At 46.8% G+C, this 24813-nt stretch overlaps 1 protein-coding gene across 1 annotated transcript in view; it reads right to left on the reverse strand.

The window, feature by feature from the left end:
- Positions 1 to 1563: 1563 nt before the first annotated feature.
- Positions 1564 to 24813, reverse strand: part of TINAGL1 (tubulointerstitial nephritis antigen like 1) — a 29003-nt gene continuing 5753 nt past the window's right edge. The window contains exons 3-12 of the mRNA XM_088672250.1: positions 21981 to 22044; positions 19322 to 19414; positions 18146 to 18260; positions 16379 to 16502; positions 15514 to 15664; positions 14076 to 14265; positions 13567 to 13612; positions 11080 to 11203; positions 8338 to 8383; positions 1564 to 7270 (exon numbers count right to left, since the gene is read on the reverse strand). Coding sequence (XP_088528376.1) covers positions 7127 to 7270; positions 8338 to 8383; positions 11080 to 11203; positions 13567 to 13612; positions 14076 to 14265; positions 15514 to 15664; positions 16379 to 16502; positions 18146 to 18260; positions 19322 to 19414; positions 21981 to 22044 — 1097 coding nt within the window. The 3' untranslated portion in view covers positions 1564 to 7126. The remainder of the gene's footprint in view (positions 7271 to 8337; positions 8384 to 11079; positions 11204 to 13566; positions 13613 to 14075; positions 14266 to 15513; positions 15665 to 16378; positions 16503 to 18145; positions 18261 to 19321; positions 19415 to 21980; positions 22045 to 24813) is intronic.

Raw genomic sequence — 24813 nt, forward strand, 5'->3', positions numbered from 1 at the left:
AAGTGCAGCACAGGACTTTAAACAAGTTACCCCATAAATTTCCAGAGCCTCTTTTCCTGGCCTGCTCCTTTCCACTGGGCACTCTTTATCACTCAGTTGGGGGTGGGCAGTGATCTGGTTGTCCCAGACTGCCGTTGGTTCCGATTTAGAGCCAAAGAGCAAGTTTTCCCTGGGAAAGGAGTGGAGCGAGGGAAAAACCACTCAGACCCACCATGCCTAGAAAGCGCTTGTCAAGCAGAAAACCTCTCAGACCTGTGCTTTCTAGGCACAGAGAAAGAGGAAGTGTGAATGAGCCCTGATAATCATCCATCCATCCAAAAAAAAAAAAAAAATTACTCACACACAGAAAGCTAGGTATCAAGGAGAGTCCAACTTTCTGCTTGATATGTTGGATTTCCACGCACAGGAATTTGGAGGTGGATGGGGGAGCAATCAATCTTGTGGGTCCCCACCTATTTCTGATAGTTTGGTACATATGTCCCAGGTTTATCAGAAGACACTCGAGGACACAGACAGGACTTCCCTAATGACTACTGCAGGGGGCAGGGGAGATTGCATCTAAACTGAGCCACTATCCGATTTTCTTGGCAGGGGACTCCCTGAAGAAGGTTTTCCAAAGGTTAATGCATCCCAACATAACAGGAAGCGAGACAATGGCCGAGGCTCTTATCTTGACTCTGCAGCTTTTCCAGGTGCTGACCTCCTCCCCCCCCCCCCGCTCTACACACATACAGCGGTGGGGGCATGCCTGCAGACATCTCAGAGCAAAAGCCCCCAAGGCCAGAGCTGAGGCTGGAAGTGAGAACAGGAAGAGTCTGCTTCTGTCTTTTCCCCTTCCCGTGGTGCTTTGCAACGAGGCCAAGTTTTTGCCAGGTAGGCCAAGTTTGGGTGTATCAAAAGATACCTCTGATCAAAAAAGTAGTCTGGCTACAGATCAGATGTGACAAGAAAGTGTAATGGCATTCCTGTCCTTTTTCAATGTAAAAAACCAAACAAAAAACCACAAGATTGCCATGTTTGGCTACTTCTGCAACTTACATTTACTTGCTGAAAATTACCCCCAAGAGGAAAAACCCCATATGGACAAAAAAAAAAAATGCAGCCTCTTCAAGAAGTTACAAAGGCACCAGATTTCCTTTGTACATTAATGAAATTTTCAAGTTTAAGTGTCTTTACAGCCAGTGTGGTGTAGCGGTTAAGAGCGGTAGACTCGTAATCTGGTGAACCAGGCACATGCAGCTGCTGGGTGACCTTGGGCTAGTCACACTTCTTTGAAGTCTCTCAGCCCCACTCACCTCACAGAGTGTTTGTTGTGGGGGAGGAAGGGAAAGGAGAATGTTAGCCGCTTTGAGACTCCTTCGGGTAGTGATAAAGAGGGATATCAAATCCAAACTACTACTACTTTAGGAAAACCTCAGTGTTGGTTTCCAAATACCAGCAGATTGTGTGTGTGTGTGTGTGTGTGTGTGTGTGTGTGTGTGTGTGTGTGTGTTTTCCTGGGGTGTGCATGCTAAAATTTAGCCCAAGGCTCCAGGTGGAAAGAAAGAAACCAGTCACACACAGTTCTTGCCACTGTCTTTGATGCACTTTATTTACAAATAAGCAAAATAAATATAAAAAGGCTCTTAGAAATACAAAACCTTCTGCATAGACAAGATAGTAGCATTGCTTCTCTCTTTTAATAAGTTCTTGATCTACGTCTGATCAGAAGCAACTTCTTTGGAATGTAATAACTTGAGAATTTGGAGCAGGGCTCCCTGCCACTGCCGCCACACACACATCAAGTTTTGTTCATTCATGAGTGTCAACTGTTAGTTGCAAAGGTGGAGATTCCCTCTATGCAGAAACCAGAGCGTGTGGATAATACACAGGTGCTCTGAGCCAGCTGAAGATATCCATGTACATAAATAAACTTTTAACACATGCATCACCTCCTGGATCAGTAACCTTTCCATGATTCTTTGTGGAAAGCCACAACAGACAAACTGGTTATACAGTGGTGCCTCGCTAGATGAATTTAATTCGTTCCACGGGTGAATTCTTATAATGAAAAATTCGTCCAGCGAATCTCATAGGAATGCATCGATATTTTTTTTTAATTGCCCATAGGAACGCATTAATTGAATTTCAATGCATTCCTATGGGAATCCGCGATTCGCTAGATGAATTTTTCGTAAAACAAATTCGTCTAGCGAGGCAACCTCCGCTCAAAAAATCCTTTCGTTAAGCGAAAAATTCGTCTTGCAGGACGTTTGTCTAGCGAGGCACCACTGTATTTGTTTAGGTTTGCAACATTTATGTCTCTGAGCGCTTCCAGGCTGTTCATATTTCTGAGTGGAATTGAGTCACATTCTGGGCAAATTCTGGTTGTACAATTACAGTTGGGTCCTGTGCAACAAACTCACTTGGTCAGACTTTCAGCGATAGGGAAAGTGACAGGGAAATGCTCTGGATTGTGTGGGATAACACTAGCTGGATGCAACACCCTCCACAGTCATCCTCCAGCCTCCCCACAAGCAAATCAGGGTGAATGTTCACTAAACAGATTGTTCCCTGTTTGTCACCATTCATTCTACTTTTCATCTTTGCTAGCTCATAATTTGCACAAATGCACCTATATCCAGTCAGTGTTATGCTGCGTGCTTCAAAGGGGCAGGGAGAGCAGGCACTAATATACTGTAATAGCCAGTCTCCTAACATGGGAAGTAACTGGGTTCTGGGAACGTAACTAGCTACATTTTGGTCAATGGGGCCACCCGAAAAGGCAAGGCAAGGCCATGCCTCACTTTTGCTGAATTTAGTAGACCAAGTCAGCTGTGACCATTTTGAATCCCTCAAGTTTTGAAAAAAAAATTAAGCACAGGCTATACATGTAGCAGGAAGAGGAGGCAAGAGTCCTGAAGTGGGAGAACAAGGTACATAATATCAATGGGCAGGTGGGAGATCACATTACTCAATGTGCTGATACATTAAAACCTCATTGCAAGCACAGCAGAGTGCGTGGCTGGGGTTAGAGCTTTTAAAACCAGACACTCGTAACATTTGTATCAGCTATGGTAGGGTTTTTGTTTTCGTTACTCTCAGTGGATTATTTTTTAAACCTGGGGGAAGCATTTCAAAATGGCATCACCAACCCGCAGTCTAAATCCAGTATATTTCATTCTTAGCATCATTGGGTTCTTTCATCGCATTCTCCTTCATGACTTGGCCTCGGGTGCAAGTGATGACTTGCATGTGTAAATGTAGGGCTGCCATATGTCCGGAATTCCCTGGACACTTCCGGGTTTCACCTGCTGAAAAGGGAGTCCCGGTGGAATTTCCAAAAGAGGTTAAAATGTCCGGGAACCCATAGCAACCCATGTCAGAAGTGTTGATTTTTTTTGACAAATTTCTTTTTTAAAAGCTCTAAAACTTCAGTTTTTTTCGGAGATTTTCCAAAGAAAGCTCAACAGCTATGGCAACCCCATGTAAACAGGCCATTGCAGATAAAATATCACAAACTGGAAGGAAGTTCACTCAAACCTCAGTACACTCCAGCAGCCAAGCATTTGTTGTCCATTTGTAGGGTCTCCAGACACACCATTAGCCTTCAGGAACCTTGAGAGAAACTCCCTTCTTCACAAAGATTTCAGAACGGTTCAAGGGCACCAGTTACTTCACACATTCAGCTACTGACAAAGTGCCCAGCAGCTTAATGTAGAGAAATAAACTGAGACATGTATGCCTGTCCGAACATTCTCTGGAAGAGGACTACAAAGTTTAGGCAATGGGTGCACAGGTGTACTGATGGCAATTAATCACCTTTCCTTTTTCAGTTAAAAAGCTTTGATAAGGAAAAAAGAAGAAGGGATGGAGCTATAATAGCCTAATTGCACATTAGTTACAGATGTATGTCAAAATCTAGGCTGCTCCTAAAAACAGCTGCAGCTGCTGCCAACAGTTTAGAGATGACAGCAAGTCAACCTAGGATGGAAGTGTGGACTGCAGAGCTTGATTGTATCCCCAATGCACATTTCCATCCCCAAAACACTTTGAAATGGACAGGTGGGTGGAGGCAGTTCTGTACTGTTTTTTATGCAGTGGCCCAGTTCTCCCGGAGGTGGGCAACCTTTGTCTGGGTTATACCACTGCAGACTGTGTGTGGAGGCACACATGATGGAATACTTTTCATGCCAAAAATAAAAATGCCATCTACCTGAACAGATGCCACGGAGGTGGGTTTGCACCTTGCTTTCTCCTTAGCATGCTTACTTTCCATGTTTTTATTTAAAATTTTCATAGAATAGTCCATGCATCCATCACCACTACCACCTGTAGTCTGAAGTGGTATAGTCCCAGCCGCGGCTTTATGGACCTGTGAGATATAAGCCAAGGTCCGGGCTTAGAAAATCCACAATCACCTGGATGTCTCATTTTCTGCTTTGATCTGGGCACATGTACTTGCTGGCTTCTCCCTTGTTAAAACTTCATTTGGACTCCATATGAAGTGCTGGCACAGGCACTTACTCTAAAGCCTCGCTGCTCCGGTCAGGCGTGAACACGCTCCACTTTAATGTGCGCTTTCACTCTCCGCTTCTTTCACATGAATGGGGGCGGCTCGGTGTTTGCACTGACGCTTGTGAAGCTTGCAAAAACTGACAGAACCAGCCACGACGCCTGACTAAAGCCCCCTTTCATCAACACCAAACTCCCAACAATGGTCTTACTAAGCTAGGGTGGGATTAAGCACCCAAAGACCCCCACATCCTGTACAGAAGGCTCAGAGACAGGCGTTCAAACATGAAAGAAAGGGACAGGGATAACTGATAGGGGCAGAGTGAGGACAGTGCAGGGGAGAATGAATGCTTTCAATATGGATAATATATGGGCTGGTGCACCGGGTTCTTCGTGTCAGCAAAACTCTGTGTTTGCAATAGATCTCGGGAGGGGAAATGAGAAAACAGCATGGGTTTCTAAACAGGTTGGGGAGAGAGGAGAAGAAAAGGATTTCCTATTTTCTGATTTGGAAGAGAGGAGAAATGCCATGGGGCTCTAGCAGGACAGGGGGCTCATTCTGGCTTGCTCTGCCAGTAGGCAGGCGAATGCTTTTTTCAGATAACTGAAGGTACGGTGGAGTCATCCCCTGTGACACAAACAAACACTCTGCTCTGACACAGAGTAAAATACACAGGAACCCCATGCCGAGTTCCTTCCTCCAAGAAGCACAACTCCTGAGAACTCCTGACATCGTGATACGGTATGTTTTCCCGCCACAGAACATTGGCTGCCTTGGCAGCAGTTGGGCAGTGATATTCACATCCTTTGTATTTGTCTGGCAATCTCTCTGATCAAATGAATTTGACAGATTTTTGAAACACAGCAGAAACCATCCATTGAGGAGGTTGAAGCAACATGTTATAAAAAAAGCATGGGGCTCATACTTAAAATGGCAACCCTCCATAACTTAGCCCACGTCCTTATGACATCTCTAAGCTGAACAATGAATAACAATGCCCCCTTCATACCATCCTCAGCTCTATTGAAAACTATTGTTTGTCTTCCAACCATTTGGTTGATCACCAGGAATAATAAAATTCATTTTTTAAAAAAACCTAGCAGTAGTTTGTTCCACCACACAGGTGAATTTCCCACATGCCTGGGCAAAACTGTCTGGAAAAACCCAGTCTTTGAGGTTGTTTCTTCATTCTGTAACTGGACCAGGGCCGGCCCTACATGCAGGCTGGGTGGCGCAGGGCACCACGGCGCCCGCCCGCTGACCGGCCGGTCTGCCGTGCAGCTGCGTGCTGGGAAACGGGGCAGGAGGGCGCCGGAGATCGCGCTGTGCCTGCCTGCCTGCCCGCCCGCCCGCCGCACAGCGCGCTGCACCCACCCACCGCGCTGGGAAACGGGGCGGGAGGGCGCCGGAGAGATCGCGCTGTGCCTGCCCGCCCGCCCGCCGCGCAACGCGCTGTGCCCCTCCGCCCACCGCGATGGGAAACGGGGCGGGAGGGCACCGGAGAGATCCAGCACACCATGGCACCAGGGGCGCTTAAGACGGCCCTGAACTGGACGCCATTTCCATTTCAGGATTGGGCCTCCAAGAATGATGGACCTTACTGAGCAGTTCTAGAAATGTCTTCTCAAAATCACAGCAGCCATTTCTTTACTCTATTTCCTGTGATTTGGACTGACTCCTCTGTTTGTGAGGGCACCCCCTGTCAGACTTGAGGTTCAGGATTCCTTCTTTTCTTTTATATGTCAGCCAGGCTGAGGTAAAGCAATGGCAATATGGAGTGGCTAGGAATGAAACTATGGGAGTGTTTACAAGAGGCAATATGTATTAGGCTGTGAGGCCTGATTGTTTTTGCGTGGTCTCCATAAGACTGGTGTTCGTATGTGTGTGAGGAGAAGGAGCAGCTAAGGGGAGATCCCATGTTACCTGAGGCCCAAAATGGTTTGACATGAGAAGCCCACAACTCTTGGCATTACAATGGCTGCCAATTCCTCGAAAGAGGTTTGTTCCTGACTCAAACCACTGTCGAACATCAGGTCAGAGAAACCAGCACTTCCAAAATGGCTTCATTTTGAGGCACTGGTGAGGTGTACAAGAGATTACTGGATACCCACAGAAAAGGAGAGGCTGATTTGTCCTCCCATATTGTTCACTGTATGGCACTAGCCACTCTTCAGGCAAAATTGACAGGGTGTTCCTTATTTGCTTCTGGTGTCTCTGCGGCACACTTTGGGTTTTGTGTGTAGGCTAACAAAGATGCAGAGGAGCAAGGGGGTGTCAGACAGAATAACTTTCCTTGGTCCCTTCTGACAAAACTTCCCCCTCTCCAGCTGTTTCTTCAGTTCTCAAGGAGCTTCCAAAGTTTCCAAGAAGGCCATCCAAAGCCTTTTAGACTTGCCCAGGGCTTCAAGAACAGTCCTAGGCCTCACACAGTCTTGTGCAGACCCCAGAATGTGGTCAAGCATTGTTCTCTTCAGAGACAGACTCAGTGGTGAAAGGGAGCTGTGTGGTGTTCTTTGGCTGATCCAGATTTGATTTTGTTTTCTTTTTTGGAGAAGAAAAATGGTGTGGGCAACAAAAGGAAGGAAGTTCTCCCTGGTGACCTGCTGGTGCAAGGTCGGCCTCCCAAGTTCCTCACTTCTTGTGGTGCATGTCTTCCATCCCGACCCGACCCCAGACGCCTACCACAAAGGTTTCAATCTCACACTCATTGGCCCCACGGGCAATGCGGAAGTAGCCGTCCTCTCCCCAGTCCTTGCCCCACGAGTTGGCAGCAATCTGAAGCCGGAGACACAAAATTGCCCACAAGATAACATGAGCCATTAATGGTTTCCGACAAAACAGCTTTTCACATTTAGACTGCGCCATAGCATTCATACATAGCAATCTTTTTGCCGTCCTTACTGCAGGCATGCAAGGCAGATCAGCACTATCCCCAATATCTTGCACAGAGAAAAAGAGAAGCTCACCTAAGGCTGTCAAGTGAGTTCATGGCAGAGGCGAGTTTTAAACTGGGGATTCCTGCTTTGTAACACTATCTCGCAGCGGCTTCACTACACCAACTCTCACATTAAATTGAGGATGGGGAACCTTTCAGCTCAGCAGGCCAGATCCTGAGCCCAGTGGGTCACTGACAGGTAGAGGGGGCACCCACCTTGGGGAACCCTTTTTCTTTTGCGGCATGGCTTGATGTCACCCACTACCAGCTGTTTGGTCGTGACTTCAAGCCCTGCTGGGATCGACTACATTCCAGAGTTTCCAATCAGTTGACTGGCATTGTCTTCAAGCCTCATTTACAGCAGCGCTTACTTGCAGACTGCGGGGCAGGAGAGAGGTCCAGAGAAATAGATGTCTAGGATAACGAATAATTATTAAAAGGTCCCACAGTGTGCTTTGAAGGTATATGTTGCAGCCACTTGCTGAAGTTAAAACAAATTTGGGTCTGGGTCAGTGTCTCGATCATCACCCCCACACTGAGGTTGCTCCCTGACACCCTGTTTAATGAACATTCATCCTGATTTGTTTGTGGGGAGATTAGATGATGTTGGGTCAAGGGAGTTTCATCACACACTTCCATTTCCCCATATTTTTCCTTAGCGCAAGTCTGATTTCTTAGGGAAGCAGGTTTGTTTTACAAGAGCTCCAAATCAGCTTTGAGCGCGCAGGCTGAATTTGCCAGGATTTGATTGAATTCCACCTGAAAACAGTGACAGTCTGGAAATGCCTTGACTGGGCACCCATCTATGCCACCTTGAGCTCTATGATGAAAGACCTTAAATGAAAGACCTCAAATGAACAATACCTAAATTTGTGGCAATTCCTGGTTAAGAAATGGCAGCACTCACCCAGTATTTCTGATTTGACCCATCATGCATCTGTTCCTCTCCCCACCTGTGACACAGAATGAAAGAGACAGCTTTGTTGAGTGGTCCTCCTTATCATGTGCTATGCAAAAGATTTCAGTCACACATTTGCACACCACCCAAGCATCTTCTGATGAAGGACAATTAACAAATATTGCTTGCAAAAAAATGTGTATATTTGGAGTAATCGGACCAAAACGCTGATGAATTTTCATGCAGATCATAATAATAATAATATTATGTGGAAACGTGGCAAACATTTTTAAGACTGGAAAGATAAGAAACCAAAATGAAATTTGACAGATTCTTCGGTCCCTACTTTACAAATGAAACTGTGAGTGATAAACGTTTTGCCACACTTTAACTAAAATATGTTAAGGCCAATAGGACCTGGAAAAAGTGAATTACTATCCACTTTTCTCCAAAACCGCTTCACTGATTTCATTCAAATTTGAACACAACGTCCAAAGCGAATGTCCAAAGACTCTTATAAGGTGGGACCAGTCACAGGGATGACCCGGGGGTGAGGGGAAGAGGGGGCATGATACGTCATGGGATGGGACAGGTTGGGGGGAATCACAGGGAAAAGCCGGGGTGGGGGGAGGAAAGGGCGGGATACGTCATGGATCGACACAGGGTGGTGGCAGTCACAGGGATCAGCCACAGCAACGTGTGGCAGGGCCAACTAGTATAAATATAATGTCTAGTAGCTGCTGGTACATGAATCTGTCTAGTCCCCTTATAAAGCCATCAAAGTTAGTGGCAGTACTTCATTTTGCCTGTCCGGGAGAGATGATCAAAGTTCTTGGTCAGGTGTTAGCAAAGCAGGCTTGGTGTCTGACTGGAAGGGGTTTCCCATTTCATTCCTTACAGATTAGCTCAGAATCTGGTCTGTCATTTCCTTCTGCAAGCAGCTTGAGAAGATAAGCCCAAGTGGAAAAGACAGCATGATCTAGCTGGCTGGGAGCCCTCCACTTGTTTCTCCTTAGCTTGACCCCATAGTTCAGTGTTTTCCTTCACCCTAAGCAGAGGCATTTGCCCATCTCTGAGTGTTTTGATCTCAGTGTTTGAATGGGTAACTGTGGCAACACTCTGTGTACTTGCAGTTTGTGAGTCAAGTTAAAAAGACTCAAGGTGTCGCCTGGTGCCAATGTTTTGTTTAGGTTTCTGCTGTATTTGTGGCTTGTTCCAATCCAGTGAGAATTCCTCATCCCTCACACAGTATCATAAGTAGCGTTATTATTATTAGCATTCCACCCACAGCAGCTTACAAATGATTAGACAATCCCTTCCCTTCCTTTCGGGCTCTCAGTCTAAGGCACAGCCCTCAGCACCCTTCACAAACTACAGTTCCCAGAATCCTTTGGAGGGTGGGAAGCCATGACTGTTTAAAGCAGGCATCCTCAAACTTCGGCCCTCCAGATGTTTTGGACTACAGTTCCCATCTTCCCCGACCATTGGTCCTGTTAGCTAGGGATCATGGGAGTTGTAGGCCAAAACATCTGGAGGACTGCAGTTTGGGGGTGCCTGGTTTAAAGTGATATAAACCTGCTTAAAATGTATACTGCAGATGATGCATTAGTTGTTTTAGCCATAACAGACTAAAAACACACACAGCAGTCTCCCCATTTCATCTGCGAAACGCTGGAGAGTCTTTTGCATGCTGTGGAATAAGACTCTGAAGCCATTTCAGTCGTGGTGAAAGAGATCTCAGAGGGGAATCTGCTCCAGCTGTGCTCAGCTCACCCAAAGATTGACTCTTTCACCCGGCTGGCGGGTGTTTGACGTCAGAGAGAAAAGTTCTCACTTTCCCCCCAAAAGAGTGGCCTTATCTGGCAGTGACTTGTTCTCAGGAGCCTCCACTCTCCCCCTGCAGGGCCTCTCTTGTTAGTTTCCCTTCCTCATTCCTCAAGCAGCAGTGAGCTGGCATGGATCAAACTCCGCTGTCCAGTCAGTGCCCACAGAATGAGGGGGAAAGGAGAGGAAATCACATGGCACCGTGGAGAGGAAACATGTTGAACTCCCTCTGGTGCCCACCGTCAAACATACACAGAGAGAGGCAGAGACAGTCATAAGCTCCAAAGAGTCACAAGGCCAGGCAGTCATCAGGGGTCCAAGAAGACCCACAAGGAGGAAGGAGGAATATGAGGAAATTCTGCCCCTTCTTCCAGGTTAAAACAGTCTGTGGAGGATGTCCTCTACAACTGCCCCCACCCCCGCAACCCTGGGAAAAGAGAGGACATTATTTTTCTTTACCCAAATGTCTCCTTTATTCCTTTTTCCTGCAACTGGTCCTTCTCCCAAATTCTGGGGCCAGGGCCAAGCTCGCACACCTCTCCACCAAAACATACACAGGCCGTGTTCATGCCATACATTTATAGCACCATGATAGCATTTTAACCTGTCCTGCCTCCCCCCCCAAAGGATTCTGGGAGCTGCAGTTTGTTATGGGTGCTGAGAGTTGTTAGGACACCCCTATTGCCCCCACAGAGCTACAATTCTCAGAGTGGTTCAACAGTCAATTGCTTTCATGCCCTGCTCTGAGGCTCTCAGAAGGTGCTGTCCCCTGTTGGAAACAGAACGCTCGACTGAACCGGACCTTGGCATGATCCGGTAGGACATAACATGTAAGAATACCATGCGATTGGATATTCCTGTGATCAGTAGAAAGCAGCCCCTGAACACCTCTCCACCAACATTACCCCCTCAAGCAATCTCCCTCACCCGGTGACTTTGACGGAATGGGTGCCGTGCCGTCGGTACTGTTCTGGCTTCCCGGCTGCTACAGATGTGTGCCGATAAATGCCGCTTTTATACACGAAGAAGTCTTCATGCACCTCCATGATGGCTGTACAAGAAGATAAAGGAGATGAAGTAAGCAACATGGAAAAGTCGACAGGCACAGACCCTCCACCTCTGATGTTAACTTCACCACCAACCATTGGGAGCCCTGTCTGCACTACAAACGTGTATCAGTTTTATAACTCTCGTGGCTTGTACAGTCACACTTGCATACGTGCACCCCAAAGGATCCTGGTAATTGCAATCTGGGAATCCTGTTAAGGGAAGCTGGGAATCTGAGAATTCTGTTAAGGGTTCTTACACTCACAAAGCCAAAATTTCTTCAGAAGATGGAATAATTATTAAGCAAGTTTGCTGTGTGAACACACCATTTAGATTTCTATGATAGGTAGACTCCCTGGATTTCCATCAACAAGTGGTGCATTTCTGCACTATGGATGAAGGAGCTGATCATGGGGGGGGGGGGAGAGGACTGGGGACCTCTGTGAAGAAGTTGTGGGCCAGAAAGGGTTGTGATTGGGCTTGCAGAGCTTGGAAGGCAGGAGGTAAAACTTAGGCTGCTGGTGGTAATACCCACTGCTAGTAGACTGGGGGTTGTGTGTTTCCACTTTTGAAAGTCAGTGTGGCATTGTGAACAGAATGCTGTACTTGAATAAAGGTAAAGGGACCCCTGGCCATTAGGTCCAGTTGTGACCGACTCTGGGGTTGCGGTGCTCATCTCGCATTATTGGCTGAGGGAGTCGGTGTGCAGCTTCCAGGTCATGTGGCCAGCATGACAAAGCCGCTTCTGGCGAACTAGAGCAGCACACGGAAACGCCGTTTACCTTCCCACCGGAGCGGTACCTATTTATCTACTTGCACTTTGACGTGCTTTCGAACTGCTAGGTTGGCAGGAGCTGGGACTGAGCAACGGGAGCTCACCCTGTCGTGGGGATTTGACCCGCTGAGCTTCTGATCGGCAAGCCCTAGGCTCTGTGGTTTAACCCACAGCGCCACCCGCATCCCATGCTGTACTTGAATAGGAGGGAGCAAATTAAGATCAACTGACCTAACGCAGGGTTGTATCTAACTACGTTTTACTCAGAGCTGCTCCATTGTGATTAATAGGTTAGCTTAGTCTTGCTCATTCATTTTTTATGGGTCTAGTAGGACTAGCATTGGCTACAAATCATGATCATATATCACCATCCTACTACTATCCTTTTGAGATTTAGACCACTGGAATTAATCTATTTTTTTCTTTCTTTCTTTCTTTCCACCTGTCAAACTTTTAAACAGCTTTGTGGTGCTGAACGTCCCGTGTGCTCTGCCTTAGATGACAAGGACATGGCTTCCATAATATCTAGCACCAGACTCAAATTAAGCCCTCCACCTCCACCCACCCAATGGCAAAACTGTTTGTATGTAGCATTATATGTTTATCAGCACAACTCTTCCATGATTGCTGGTGCCGGTGAAATGGAGCAAACACCTTCCACGTGTTCAAAGAACATGTGAAAGGATTACACAGGCTGCCCCCTTCCTTGCTGATGCACCCACAAATGCCTCCCTCCAACTATGTGAATGGAGCTTCTCCGTGCAAGTGGGGGGTATGACTGGATCTCTGTTCATAGATGAATGCACCAGTGGCAGAGGGACACACAACCCCCTATTAATGTATGTGGGTTTTCTTCTGTCTTACACCACTGCCTCAGAAATCTCAGGTAGGTAGCCGTGTTGGTCTGACAAAGTTGAAATATAAAATAAAAATTTAAAAAATTGCCCAGTAGCACCCTAGAGACCAACTAAGTTTGTTCTTGGTATAAGCTTTCATGTGCATGCACACAAAAGCCTATACCAAGAACAAACTCAGGTTTATATATATATATATATTGGTTCTTTGCATTGATTTATATATATATATTCAGAAATCTCAGTCATAGAGATCTGTGAACCATTGAAAGCCAGAGTCCAACTTCCTTGAGCTTAATCATTGATAATTTCCTAACGGAAGGTCTGTCTTGATTGTGCCTATCCTAAACATAAACCGACTTCTACTGGGTTTTTTATCTCTGAGGGTTACAGGAGCAGTGCAGGCTGCTGTGACAGAGGCATGCTCTCTTTTTTTTGTACAAAATATGGAAAGACAACATTTTCGGGAGCTGGCTTCCTGTTCTCAACATTGTGTCATTCATACTGGGCACAGTGCTATAAATAATCATTTCTACACCAGGCTGGCAGTAGGGATGAGACTTCCAAGTCTATGCCCTCTTCCTGGCCAGGACATAGCACTGGAGCAAATTAAGAATGATCATGGACCTCTAAGGTTCTAAATGCTCAGGTAGAGTGCTCTTCCTCGAAGTACTTTGTGGAAAAGCTCTGTGGCTACAAATTTCTCAGGTTTTTTCCTGGGGGCGACCCATAGCTCACCTTGCACTGGTCCGTTTTCCATTAACTCCTTCATAATCTCTTTCTCCTGCAAGCAGACGGAAGAGTATCAAAGCATTTTACAAACATATCATAAACAGCTTTAAAAAAAACAACCCAGAAAAAGGATACTTTGTAAAAAAAAAATCCTCCCAATATTCTCCACCATTTTTGATGGCAGATCCCATTGATAGCACCCCAGAATGATGCATAGGCTAGGACTCGCTGGAAGATGCGAAAGGTGGTCAGGATGCCAGCATAGTTGATGCTGAAGCTGCACCTTGCAACAGGAAAATACTGCTTTGTGACAAAAGAAAGAAAATCTGCTACCGCAACTTTTAAGAGTGATCCCCACCAGAAATAAAGTACTGGGACCCTGCCCGCCCCACCACAAATATAGATATGCCCACCAATGGGATAGAGGATTTAAAGAGCCATTTGCGCACAGCTCTAGCTTGAAAACCCTGCCCAGAACGATCAGCTGTGCTCAGCCCAACCTCTACAGCACTCACATTAGAGGAGAGGCGATACGCAGGGGTGGACTGGAAGATCTCATTGGAGTCCGTCCATGGGTTGGGGCAGCGTGCCGTGGCTTGTCTCTTGCCCCGGCCTGTGGAGCGGCTATGCATCATGCAAGGGGTTGCAGGCGGGGTGCTGTCTTTTTCCTGGCTGGTGAAAGGGTAGCATTCGTCCGTCACCACTCTGGAAGACCAAATGTGCGGGAGAGTGAAAGAAGAAAAGTATGAGATTTTGTAGGTAACTGAACGGCTTATTTGGAGACTTGCCCACTACCAAGGGTGATGTTACGAACATGGTATGTATGTACCTTAAAAAAACAAAACAAAACCCTCTAACTAGGAGTCACCCAGGATGGGGAACTACTGGGACAACACTAGCAGGGAAGTGCTTATTCAACCCTTCCCTCCTATAGAAATGGAAGGGGGAAGGGATTCCCCCTCCCCAATCAGGAACACAGTATAGGGGGGGAAACAGTTTTAAAACACCTTCCCCATGTGTCATGATCCTGATCTCCCACCCCTTGCCCCCCACCAAGCTGCAGTTATTTATAGCTTTTTTAAAGATACAAGGAATGCCAACCCACATGCCTAATGCCACGGGTTGTTCGGCCTCAAGTCTTTACATGCAACTCCTTCAAGGCAACTTCTGTTCCCACCCTCCCTTCCCCACACCTGCCACCCCCCCCCCACTAGTTGCATTGATACTTTCCCCAGCCTTCCCGGTCATCAAGGAATAATAGCCCCCCCCCAAGCCCCGTAACAAGGCCGGAACAGTATTGCCTAACAGTTTTCAAAACACGTGACAAGGAGAGTAATGGAGGCTGTTCTGCGAAAGACAATGTGTACATAGGAAGTTGCCTTATTCAGAGTCAGGCCACAGGTCCATCCAGCTCATTAGACAGTAATATGCCAAGGAACTGTTCTACCGTTGAACTTTGTTTCTTCCCCATGACTGCTCTTGTGTGCATTTTTTTGGGGGGGGGGGGTTCTTATTCCATGCAAGCTGGTGGTAAAGCACCCCATGCAGACTCAGTGTGTGGCGGATGTAAACTCCCCAGAATCTTCTGCAATGCACTGGGCTTCCATGGCAGATATACGTAGAGGTGGAAAGTCTGAACATCACAGTTCTCTACTTCAACAGCCTGCTGTAAAATGACGATGGCTGAACATTTGAGTTTAAGTCAAATTCAGCATATGATCCCTTAGTTCTTTCTACCTTCATGGACTCACGGCTGAGCCAGAACTGGGAGCCTGGCAGAATCTGGGAGGTCCAAAAGGGTTCTGGAAAGCCTCCAGTGCTACACTAGGCCATGCCACATTTGCACAGAGACCTTTTCTGTCCCGTGCATGTCGACGACCTCATCAATTTGCATTGCCACGCCAGGCTCAATTCCTGAAAGTGACAAAAATGGACTTTTCTGTACAAACTCACCCCCTCCTGCGCAGGAACCACCAGGCCCCGTCAATTCGGCCCCCGCTGCAGCCTTGCTGGTTGCGAGTGTTGCAGGAGAGGAGGTTCTGGGGCGATAAGGCGGGAGTCATGTGTCCCATGGAGTGGATGGAGATCCTGTCTGAGGCCACCGCTGGTGAGAAGACACATGTGGTAAGAAGTCTGGAGAGCTAGTAATGAGGATGAAGCCAGTTTCTTGAATCACAGGAGCATTGGCATTGTGCTACAGTTGATGTAGCTCTCCTGTTTGGATTTTCAAAGCATAAGGAATCTCCAGATTTAGGGAGGAGAAAGTGAGGGGCAGCAGTAGTTGGAAGAGAACGCCAGATGGACGAGGGGGAACTAAAGGGGGTACCAGGGGTTCACAATCTGCATTAAGATGAGGTATGGCTGCCCCCTCTACGTGTGAGAAGTCCAGGGCGTTGCTTGAAAGAAGTGTGCCTCCCTATGAGAGATGCCCTCTCAAGAACAACTGTTCCCAGAGTCCCTAAGAACTTGTACAATGGGAGGAAGAGGCAACATAGTGTCACAGCAGGAGGGTGGGACAAGCACCGTGATAATAATCAGGGACACGGACATGCCAGGGATGTTGGAAAGGAGCCAGTACTGCTATTAAGATTTACAGGCCTCTGAAGATGTGTGAGTCAATGAATGAGTCCCATTTCCAGAGCACCTAGAAGAACGGGCAGTAGATTGCCAGGTACAGAAAACATTTGAATAGGTAGGAACAGGTTACCCTAGCCTACCCCACCCCCAAGTAGAGCATCAGGAAGGTAGCAGAAGACACACCCTCTCCCTGCTCCATCATTGTTATGGCACATTTTTTTCCACTTGTGAGGTGAGGTACCTGCAGTAGAAAAGGCCCAGGATCCAGCACAGTTGCCCTGGTCCAGCGGCTCATGGATCATTCCAGGCCACTTCTCAGCAGCGTTGAAATAGGAAGGCAGCACCTCACTGGCGTCCATATTCATCTACAGAAAGAGGGGGAAGCAGGAGAAGGAAGTCACTTGAGAGCAGGGAAATGTACCCAGGATTCACAGTGGAAACAGCAACAGGAACCAGGCCAGGGATATTCATATCTTGCAACAGGCTCGCCTTGGTTCCTGCTTCAAGATACTCCCTCAGGCAAAATGGTTGGTTCTCCTGCTCCAATTTAGGGCTAAAGAAGAGGTTTTCCGGGGGGAAGTGGCAGGGCAAAGGGCAAAGCTGCCCAGACCCATGCCTAGACAGCATGGGACAAGTGGAAAAGCTCTTGAAGCCCATGCTTTCTAGGACAGGAGGACTAAGCGGAACAAGCCCTGAGAGAGAGTCAAGAAACCAGAATACAAGCTGTGTAAAATTTCCTGCCCTTTCCTGCATCTTCCCCTCTCAGCTTACACAACCTTGAGAGTTCCCACGTTGCTCGGTCACAAAGCAACAAGAGCAAGAGCAAAAATTGCTCAGGCTTGGAATCACGTCCTGTTCTGTTGACGGACAGCTTGTGCTCGTAGCCCAACAGACAAGGTCTCGTCGCTTCCCTTGCTGGAAAAGTGGGGCCTTCAGTCCAGCCTGGCCTCTTCCCTTTCCTTGTTCTAAAAAGAGAGCAGGGATCTGGGGGCCAAACTGGTTTGATTCCTCTGACATTTCAGCTGGCTTCCTTTGGTCTGGGGAGCAGATTACGTCAGGGATAATGCACTGCTGAATCAGCAGCCTCTGCCAATGTCCTGAGGGGCTGCAGTGGCCTTCCCAGGAGTGGGAAAGAACAACACAGCCAGAAAAAGACAGGACTGAAATTGCTGAAGCAGCATGAGTTTGTTTGCAAACATCTCCAGGGCCCCCAGAGTCTCTGGATTGTTTTGTAGATTGTATGATTTATGGTGCATTTGTATTGTTCTATTATGTTCTATCGTGTTAGTGTTATTTATTGTTTGTAAACTGGTTTGGGATTCATTTGAATGAAAAGCGACATAGAAATACAATAAACCAAATCAAACCCTTCTCTTAACAAAGTCACATATCTTCCCTCTTTTCCCCCCACACACACAAAAAATGTGTAAGTGACCTCCCTCTTATAATGGAGATGGTAAGCAGGGCTTTTTTTCAGCTGGAACTCACCAAAACTCAGTTCAGGCACCTCTCAGGTGGGCACTATTGTCATTATAAGTGAACAAGGGAGGTGTTCATGGTGAGTTCCGGCACCTCTTTTCCTAGAAAGATACCAGTGATTGTAAGCCTTCCTGATTTAGAGCTCAGCATTCCAGGCCATCCTCATTACTGCCACTGTAAGGACTGGATGCTTGACTAGATGGGCTTTTGGCCTGATCCAGCAGACTCTCCATATCCCCCCTTTTTTTTTTACTTACTGTCAACAGGTAACAAAAACACGCTTGAAACTGACCTCTCAGAAGCCAAGGGGTAACTGGATGTGAGTTTCAGGGCTCTCAGAACTACATGCCTGAAATCTGTCCCTTGTCCCTTCTGACACAACTGGGAAAATTATACATGTACACACGTTCTTTTGTATTTAATTTTTCACAGTCCTATGCTCAGAAATGCAGAGGAAGAAAACTCCCGGGCTTTGGAATGAAGAGGCTCAGAATGAGCCTTTCTGGGTTACACACCAAGCAAGACTTACATGGAGTTCATTCATGTTCATGACAGCAGTGGGGGGTTTGATGGTGCCAAGTCGATACTGGATGCCCTCCTCTAGCGTCATGCCCCAGAACTGGCTGTAGTTGGAGGCTCTCCAGCTAAAGAAAGATGGAAGAGACTCCATTGAGAAGATGAACCTTTGCTCAGGGAGACCCTGAGAGATCCATTAGAGAGAGTGCCAGCATTCAGAGTTGCTGGGGTCTGTTACACAAACTGTGAAGACTCTGCTGATCCTTAAGTGTGCTAATGCTTTTTGGCATCAGTCGCTGTGATGTTCAGGCTGGAGAAAGCTTTTGAAGCTCCCAAACGATAGACCAGGAGGGAGAGAACATGCCAGTCGAGCTCCTCACCGAGAATAATAGGCCACAGACACAAACACAGGGACCAGAACCTGCAACAGACCCAGATTCCAATCCTGTCTCCACAGCTCCTAATAAAACACTATTGCAGATCCTAATAATGTCAGCCAGAATGTCAAGGGGACACCGACCAGCTCATCTTACATGATGGCAATATCTCGTTATGCATCCTACATAAGACCAACAGAACAACCACTGTGCAATAAGCATAAACGGACATAAACTTGACACTTGAAATAGCATTTAAAAAACAAACAAGCCAACAACTGTGGAGGAGCATTTCAGTGTACTTGGACACTCTGCCATGAACCTTGTTCTTGAACAAAGGAACTTCAAAAGAAAACTGAAGCATGAAACCAATGAATCACAATTTTTCAAGAGGTACTATTTTTCAAGAGGTTCAAGTCTACTAGCTGCCTTAAATCAGGATAATGGGTTGACTCTTCAGGTGAACTGAGCTTGGGGAACAATATCCATGAGGGTCCTTGCTTGGGTTCCACAGACCCCTAGGCCACTCGCCTCAGGTACAGTATCAGGAACTTGTTCCAGGCCCTCAGCTAGTGCTACAACATCTCCAGATCCAGCCAACCTATCATTTTATGACACTGAGGTCAAGGCTGGAGCAATGGCAGCTTTTTCTTTAGGCCCACAGCTTTGACAACAAGCCTCAAAATGGTGGATATGTGGCTCCCCTCCTCACCACTGCTACACCTCCCTCGGAATGGAGACCGCCAACTTTTGTTGGACCCCTCCTCCCTAGCAGCCTGCTTGATTTGTCAAATTGAGGCTCTTATTCTTACCCATAATTCCCTCTGTTGACGGCATCTATCATATCCCCATTGATGAGGCAAGCATGGTTTTCACAGGACCATCGCCCATTTCCTTCGCAAGTGCTGAGAAGAGAAGACATGGGAAACGTTAGATATACGAAGCTACAGAAGAGTGGTGAGCTAGTAGCCAAAGGGAGATACTTCCAGAAGTCTAGATCCAGCAGTGGCCTGCAAGGTGGTGTGGAGCCACCATCCTGACACCAGCTTTGCTGACACTTACCTGAATGCAGGGAAGCTGGGCAAGGAGGCGATGCCATTGGGGCTGTGCAGGCCCAGTGGCAGAGCCAATCCAACACACTCCCTCTGGTGTGTCCAAGCAACTTCAACCTCACCACCACCCTGCTTTACATCAGGGGTTGCCAATGCACTGCATGAAGGTGCCATAGCACCCACCAAGTTCTTCACTGAGCTCTGAGCCTTGTGGAACCAGGTGCAGATCACATGAGGATCAAACTCATAACAGTACAAAGGAGATAGGTGATGAGCCAGGGCGGACCACAGCACAGATATAACAGAGGCAGTTCTGACTTCTATAGGAACCTAGGAAGCTGCCTTAAACTGTGTCAGAACGTCTAGCTCAGTGTTGTCTACACTGATTGATAATGACTCTCCATGGTTTAAGATAGAGGACTTTCTCAGCCCTGCCTGGAGACACCAAGGATTGAATCTGGGACTCTTTGCAGGCAAAGTAAATGCTCTACCACTTAACTACAGCCCTTCCTGCCACCTTCCCTCACAGGACTTTTTTCCCATCATCCTGGCAGCATTTTTGCTGCCATCCTCTGAATCTGCTCCAGTGTGTCCACATACAAATTCAGAGTGCAGTGACTACAGAAAGACACAGAGCTCCAAGCGAGGTCCGACTAGTGCTAAGAGCTTTATTTACTTATTGGAACAGGCTCCTTTATTAAAGAAAGCTTGGGATTCTGAGGATGTTGGATGTGGAAGGGCTCAGTGGCAGGACATCTGCTTTGCATGCAGAATGTTCCAGGTTAAATTCTCAGGATCTGCAGGTGGAGCTGGGGGAGACCAGTCTGAAATCCTGGAATGCCACTGTTAGGTCAGTGTGGGCAATATTGAGCTGGATTGACCAGACTTGGTATACGCACTCAACCCCCTCCCCTCTGTGTGTGTCTGTGTATGCTTAGACCAGGCATGTCCAACAGGTAGATCGTGATCTACCGGTAGATCACTGGATGTCTGCGGTAGATCACTGGTAGATCATTGGCTCCCCCCAAAGAAGCTGAACAACTGTGGCTCCCCTTAAAAAAGCTCAACATTCTACCTCCTCCCTGAAAAAACTCAACAACTTTGACCTTCCCCCAAAAGGGGGCCTTCCTCCTTCCTAAAAAAAGCTCAACAATTTTGACCTGAACCCCCCAAAAGAGGGTAGACCACTGCCAGTTTTTAACTCTGTGAGTAGATCGCAGTCTGTTGGGAGTTGGCCACCCCTGGCTTAGACCAAGCTCCCCCTGCACATGGTCTATGTCCAGGCCTGCTGCAAACACATTGCTAGCACAAGGTGCCCTAATCCTTTTCACGAAGCCTTCAGGAAACACGGTGGCCTTGCTGACGAGGAGCCAATTCCAACATTAGCTATGCTTCATAGAACGCTTGGCATTTTCTCTTGGCCAAAAGGCACTTTATAAAGCAACAACAATCCTTTCCCCCACCCCCTTCCCCATCCTGAAGGGTTTTGTCCTTTTACGGACCTGCCTGGCAGCAACACTCTCCCCTTAGAGTCTGTATCCTGCCAGGGCCTGCTGAGCAGTTAACTGGAGCTCAGTCGGGACTCTGTTTAACCCTCATCTTCCCTTTGCCTTTCAGACCACAAGGACAGCTTTGTTGCTGGGTCTGGTCAAAGGCCCATCGAGTCCAGCACCATGTTCTCAACGCCATGGTGAACATAATAACAAAAGGGAAAAAAGAGCCTGCCAGATCAGGCCAATGGCCCATCTAGTTCAGCATCCTATTTTCAGAGCCGCCAACAAGATGCCCATGGGAAGCCTAGAAACAGGACCTGAGCACAACAGCATTCTCCCCACTTCTGACTCCCAGCAACTGGTATTCAGAAGCATTACTGCCTCCAACCATGGAGACAGAGGCTAATAGCCACTGATAGCTTTCTCCTCCATGAATTTGCCTAATTCTCTTTTAAAGCCATCCTAGTTGGTGGCTCTCACTGTCTCCTGGTGGAGTGAGTTCCATAGCTTAACCATGCCCTGTGTGTATTGTGTTTACACATAATAATAATAATAATAATAATAATAATAATAATAATAATAATAATTGTAGTAGTAGTCATTTTATTTGCATCCAGCCCTTCTGACTGTGTTGCCCTAGCCACTCTAGGCGGCTTCCAATCCAGCAAATACAAAAGCATAATGAAGCATCTTTATTCATTCAGCTCATTTCAACGCATTTCCTTGTCACTTTCCTAACTGCAAAAGTCCACACAAGTTTTTAAAGCAGATTTGTTGTTGTGTGGATTTGCTAAGCAGTGCAAACTGAAAGTTCTAGCATGTGCTCAGATTCCTTCTGCCAAATGCTGGCAGTCTGAAGGGAACCTTTGGCAGTGAGACTTTAACTGGGGGGGAAAATGCTTCTGTGATCAAAGAGCCCAACTTACCAGAAGTTGCAGTTATCTCTGTAGGTTGAGCCTGTTGGAAACTTGTGTCCATTACGGATGCAGGCTGGAAAAGAGGGAATAAGGAGAAAACTAGGATGGGAAACTGAGTGCATATGGATCCATATAGGTAGCAAGAAGGCTTGCATTTTGGTGGAGGGGCTCAACCTCCCAATATCAGGATTCAGTGCAGTGTTCTATACAACTGTTTACTGCTGTGGATGCTGGGAAAGCAATATTTAGGCTGATTTCTTGTACTAATATGTCATGCTTATATTGCTTTATATTTATGGCACACTTATATTTGAATTTATCATACAGTGGTCCCTCGACTTACGAATTACTCGACATCCGATGTTTTCGACTTACGAAAGGGACAAATGCCCACAAGCTTATGAATTCTTCTACATCCGAATGGAAACCGTTGGCGGTTTTAAATGCGGTTTCCTCGACTTACGAATTTTAAATGCGGATTCCTCGACTTGTGAATTTTTCCGATTTTTTTTTTCCTATGGGAAACCGCTTTTCAACTTACGAACTTTTCGACCTACGAATGTGCATTCAGAATGGATTGAGTTCGTAAGTCGAGGGACCACTGTACTTTATTGTATTTTCTTTTCTATTCTGTCCATCACTTTGGGGGCATTTGGGCCAAAAAGCAGTATATATGTATGTATGTACGTATGTACATGCGCGCGCATGCACACACACACACACACACCAGCCATAACCAATGGGAACCAGCAATGGAGGATAGTCTCCTGATTGCTGGGAATATCTCTCTAGCTTTTGGAATGCAACCTCCATCAGAGTTTGGGAAGGCAACACTCTGCTCCAGCTAGTGGGAGGGGCAGCAGAGAAATGGTCTGGGAACCAGTTGCGCAGTTTCAAACCAGCTAAAATCAGAAAGGGAAGAAAGAGAAAGAGCTGAGACCACTGCTTGGGTGTAGTTGCTGGTGTTTAAGGGCTTCTATTAACCCCTGGCATGCTCTGATTGTATACTATAAACACATCAAATATTACAAAATACATCATTAAGCCTTCAGGGCTTTATCATACGAGCTAAACCCTGTAGCACGTTTCTTGTAATTCCTCACTAAAATATTATAAGGCATGTTGGGGGAACCAACACACTGATGTAGCCTGTCTTAATTACGTACCACTCCCTGGTTCTGGAGCAACAATAACTTACTGTTTAGAAGCTTCCCTCTCTCCATAAATGTACATGGAAAGTATGGAATAAATTCTACCCTTTTAACCTTTCCAGAGTACAAAAGGCTGGTTGAAGCTTGCAAAGGTTGAACTGTATAAAATCTCACTGTGTTCAGTAGAGTTCGCACTCCTGCTCTGAGGCTTTGGATTGAGAGCTCAGGGTCAAAGTTTGATTCATTCAAGGCTCGGCGAAGGCTGGAGCATGTTTCAAATGCCATTTTCCAAGTCAGGCTTGGAAAATGCGAAGGGAGGGGTGAACCCTAGCTCATAAGAAGATAGGAAGAGCCTGCTAGTGTCCCATTGGAGTCCAGAAGATACAGAACATTCCTAGTTGCGTAGGGTGAGGCAAGGGGCAGGTTTCAGGCATGTAATTCTGCTCCATGAACCCCGAAACTCCTGTGCGGTTACCCCTCTGCCTTCTGAGAAGTCAGTTTCAAGAAGATATGTGTTACCTGTTGGCAGTAATGTACAGAAACGTAATGATATACAAAGAGACCTGCTGGAACAGGCCAAGGACCTCTTCTCACAGTGGCCAATCAGATGTCTATAGGGATCCCACAAGCAGGACCTGAGGGAAGCAGCACTTGCTCTTCACCTGCAGCTTCCAGAAACTGGTACTGTATTCAGAGGGACGTTGCCTCTGGCAGTGGAGGTGGAACAATGTGAATGTGATAATGCATGATCTTGTGTCAGTAACAGAAGGTGGTGTTCCTGACTAGCTTGCAAGTCAGGAAGCCTCCTTTGAGAAGGTTGTCTCTGCCATGAACTCAGCAGCACCCCCAATGCCCTGGAGGATGGCTATCTCTCAGTGTAGGCAATACTGTACTAGAGGGGTCAATGGCCAGAAGGCAGGACATTTGATTTGCAAATCATTTATTGTTATTATTATTAATTATTATTCACTTTAGGGAGAGCTGGGAATGTGCCCGGTCTATAACCCTGACAGCCATTGCCAGTCAGTGAGGACAAGGCTGAGCTAGATGGACCAATGGTCTGGCTCAGAATTACGTTGCTTCCTACATCTCCGGATAAGGTACCTCCCAATGTGAAAAATAGCAATAAACATGACAATTTATCTGAGTATCCACAAAGTGCATTTTTCTCACCACTGGGGGGTGGGTGTGAAATAGTCCATGCACACCCAAACTTGAGAGTGTGGAATTGGTTTCCCGGCTAGGGTTCAGCACTGTTCTTTTTAGAAATTAACTGCTTGGAGAAAATTTAGCCCAAAATGAAAATTTCTATTTCTCCTTTGGGTTCAGCTTTGATGGGGTTAAACGTCTTATTTCAGAGGGAAGCCAGAGCCCTGAGGGAAGCTGAAGGCATTCCCCACCACCAGCCCTTCTATGAGAAGCTCAAGAGAAAGGCGCCTATTGTTTTTAAGCAAGGATGGAAGGGGAAATCACATTTTCCTTAAAGGGGGTCAAGGGGATTTTGCAGCTGCTGCGGAAGTATCCCTACTGGGACTCTGGGGGCTGTGATTGTGCCAAAGGCATATTTGCTTGACACATCTAGTAGAGGCAGATTTAAGGGCCCAAAGACTGACGTCTCCAACATGTGGGCGGGGGATGGGGGATGGGAGAATCCCAATATCAATAAATCCACACATTTAATCATAAGGTTG

The sequence above is a fragment of the Zootoca vivipara genome, chromosome 6, assembly GCF_965207765.1.
Source record: "Zootoca vivipara chromosome 6, rZooViv2.hap1.1, whole genome shotgun sequence".
Lineage (NCBI taxonomy): Eukaryota > Metazoa > Chordata > Lepidosauria > Squamata > Lacertidae > Zootoca > Zootoca vivipara.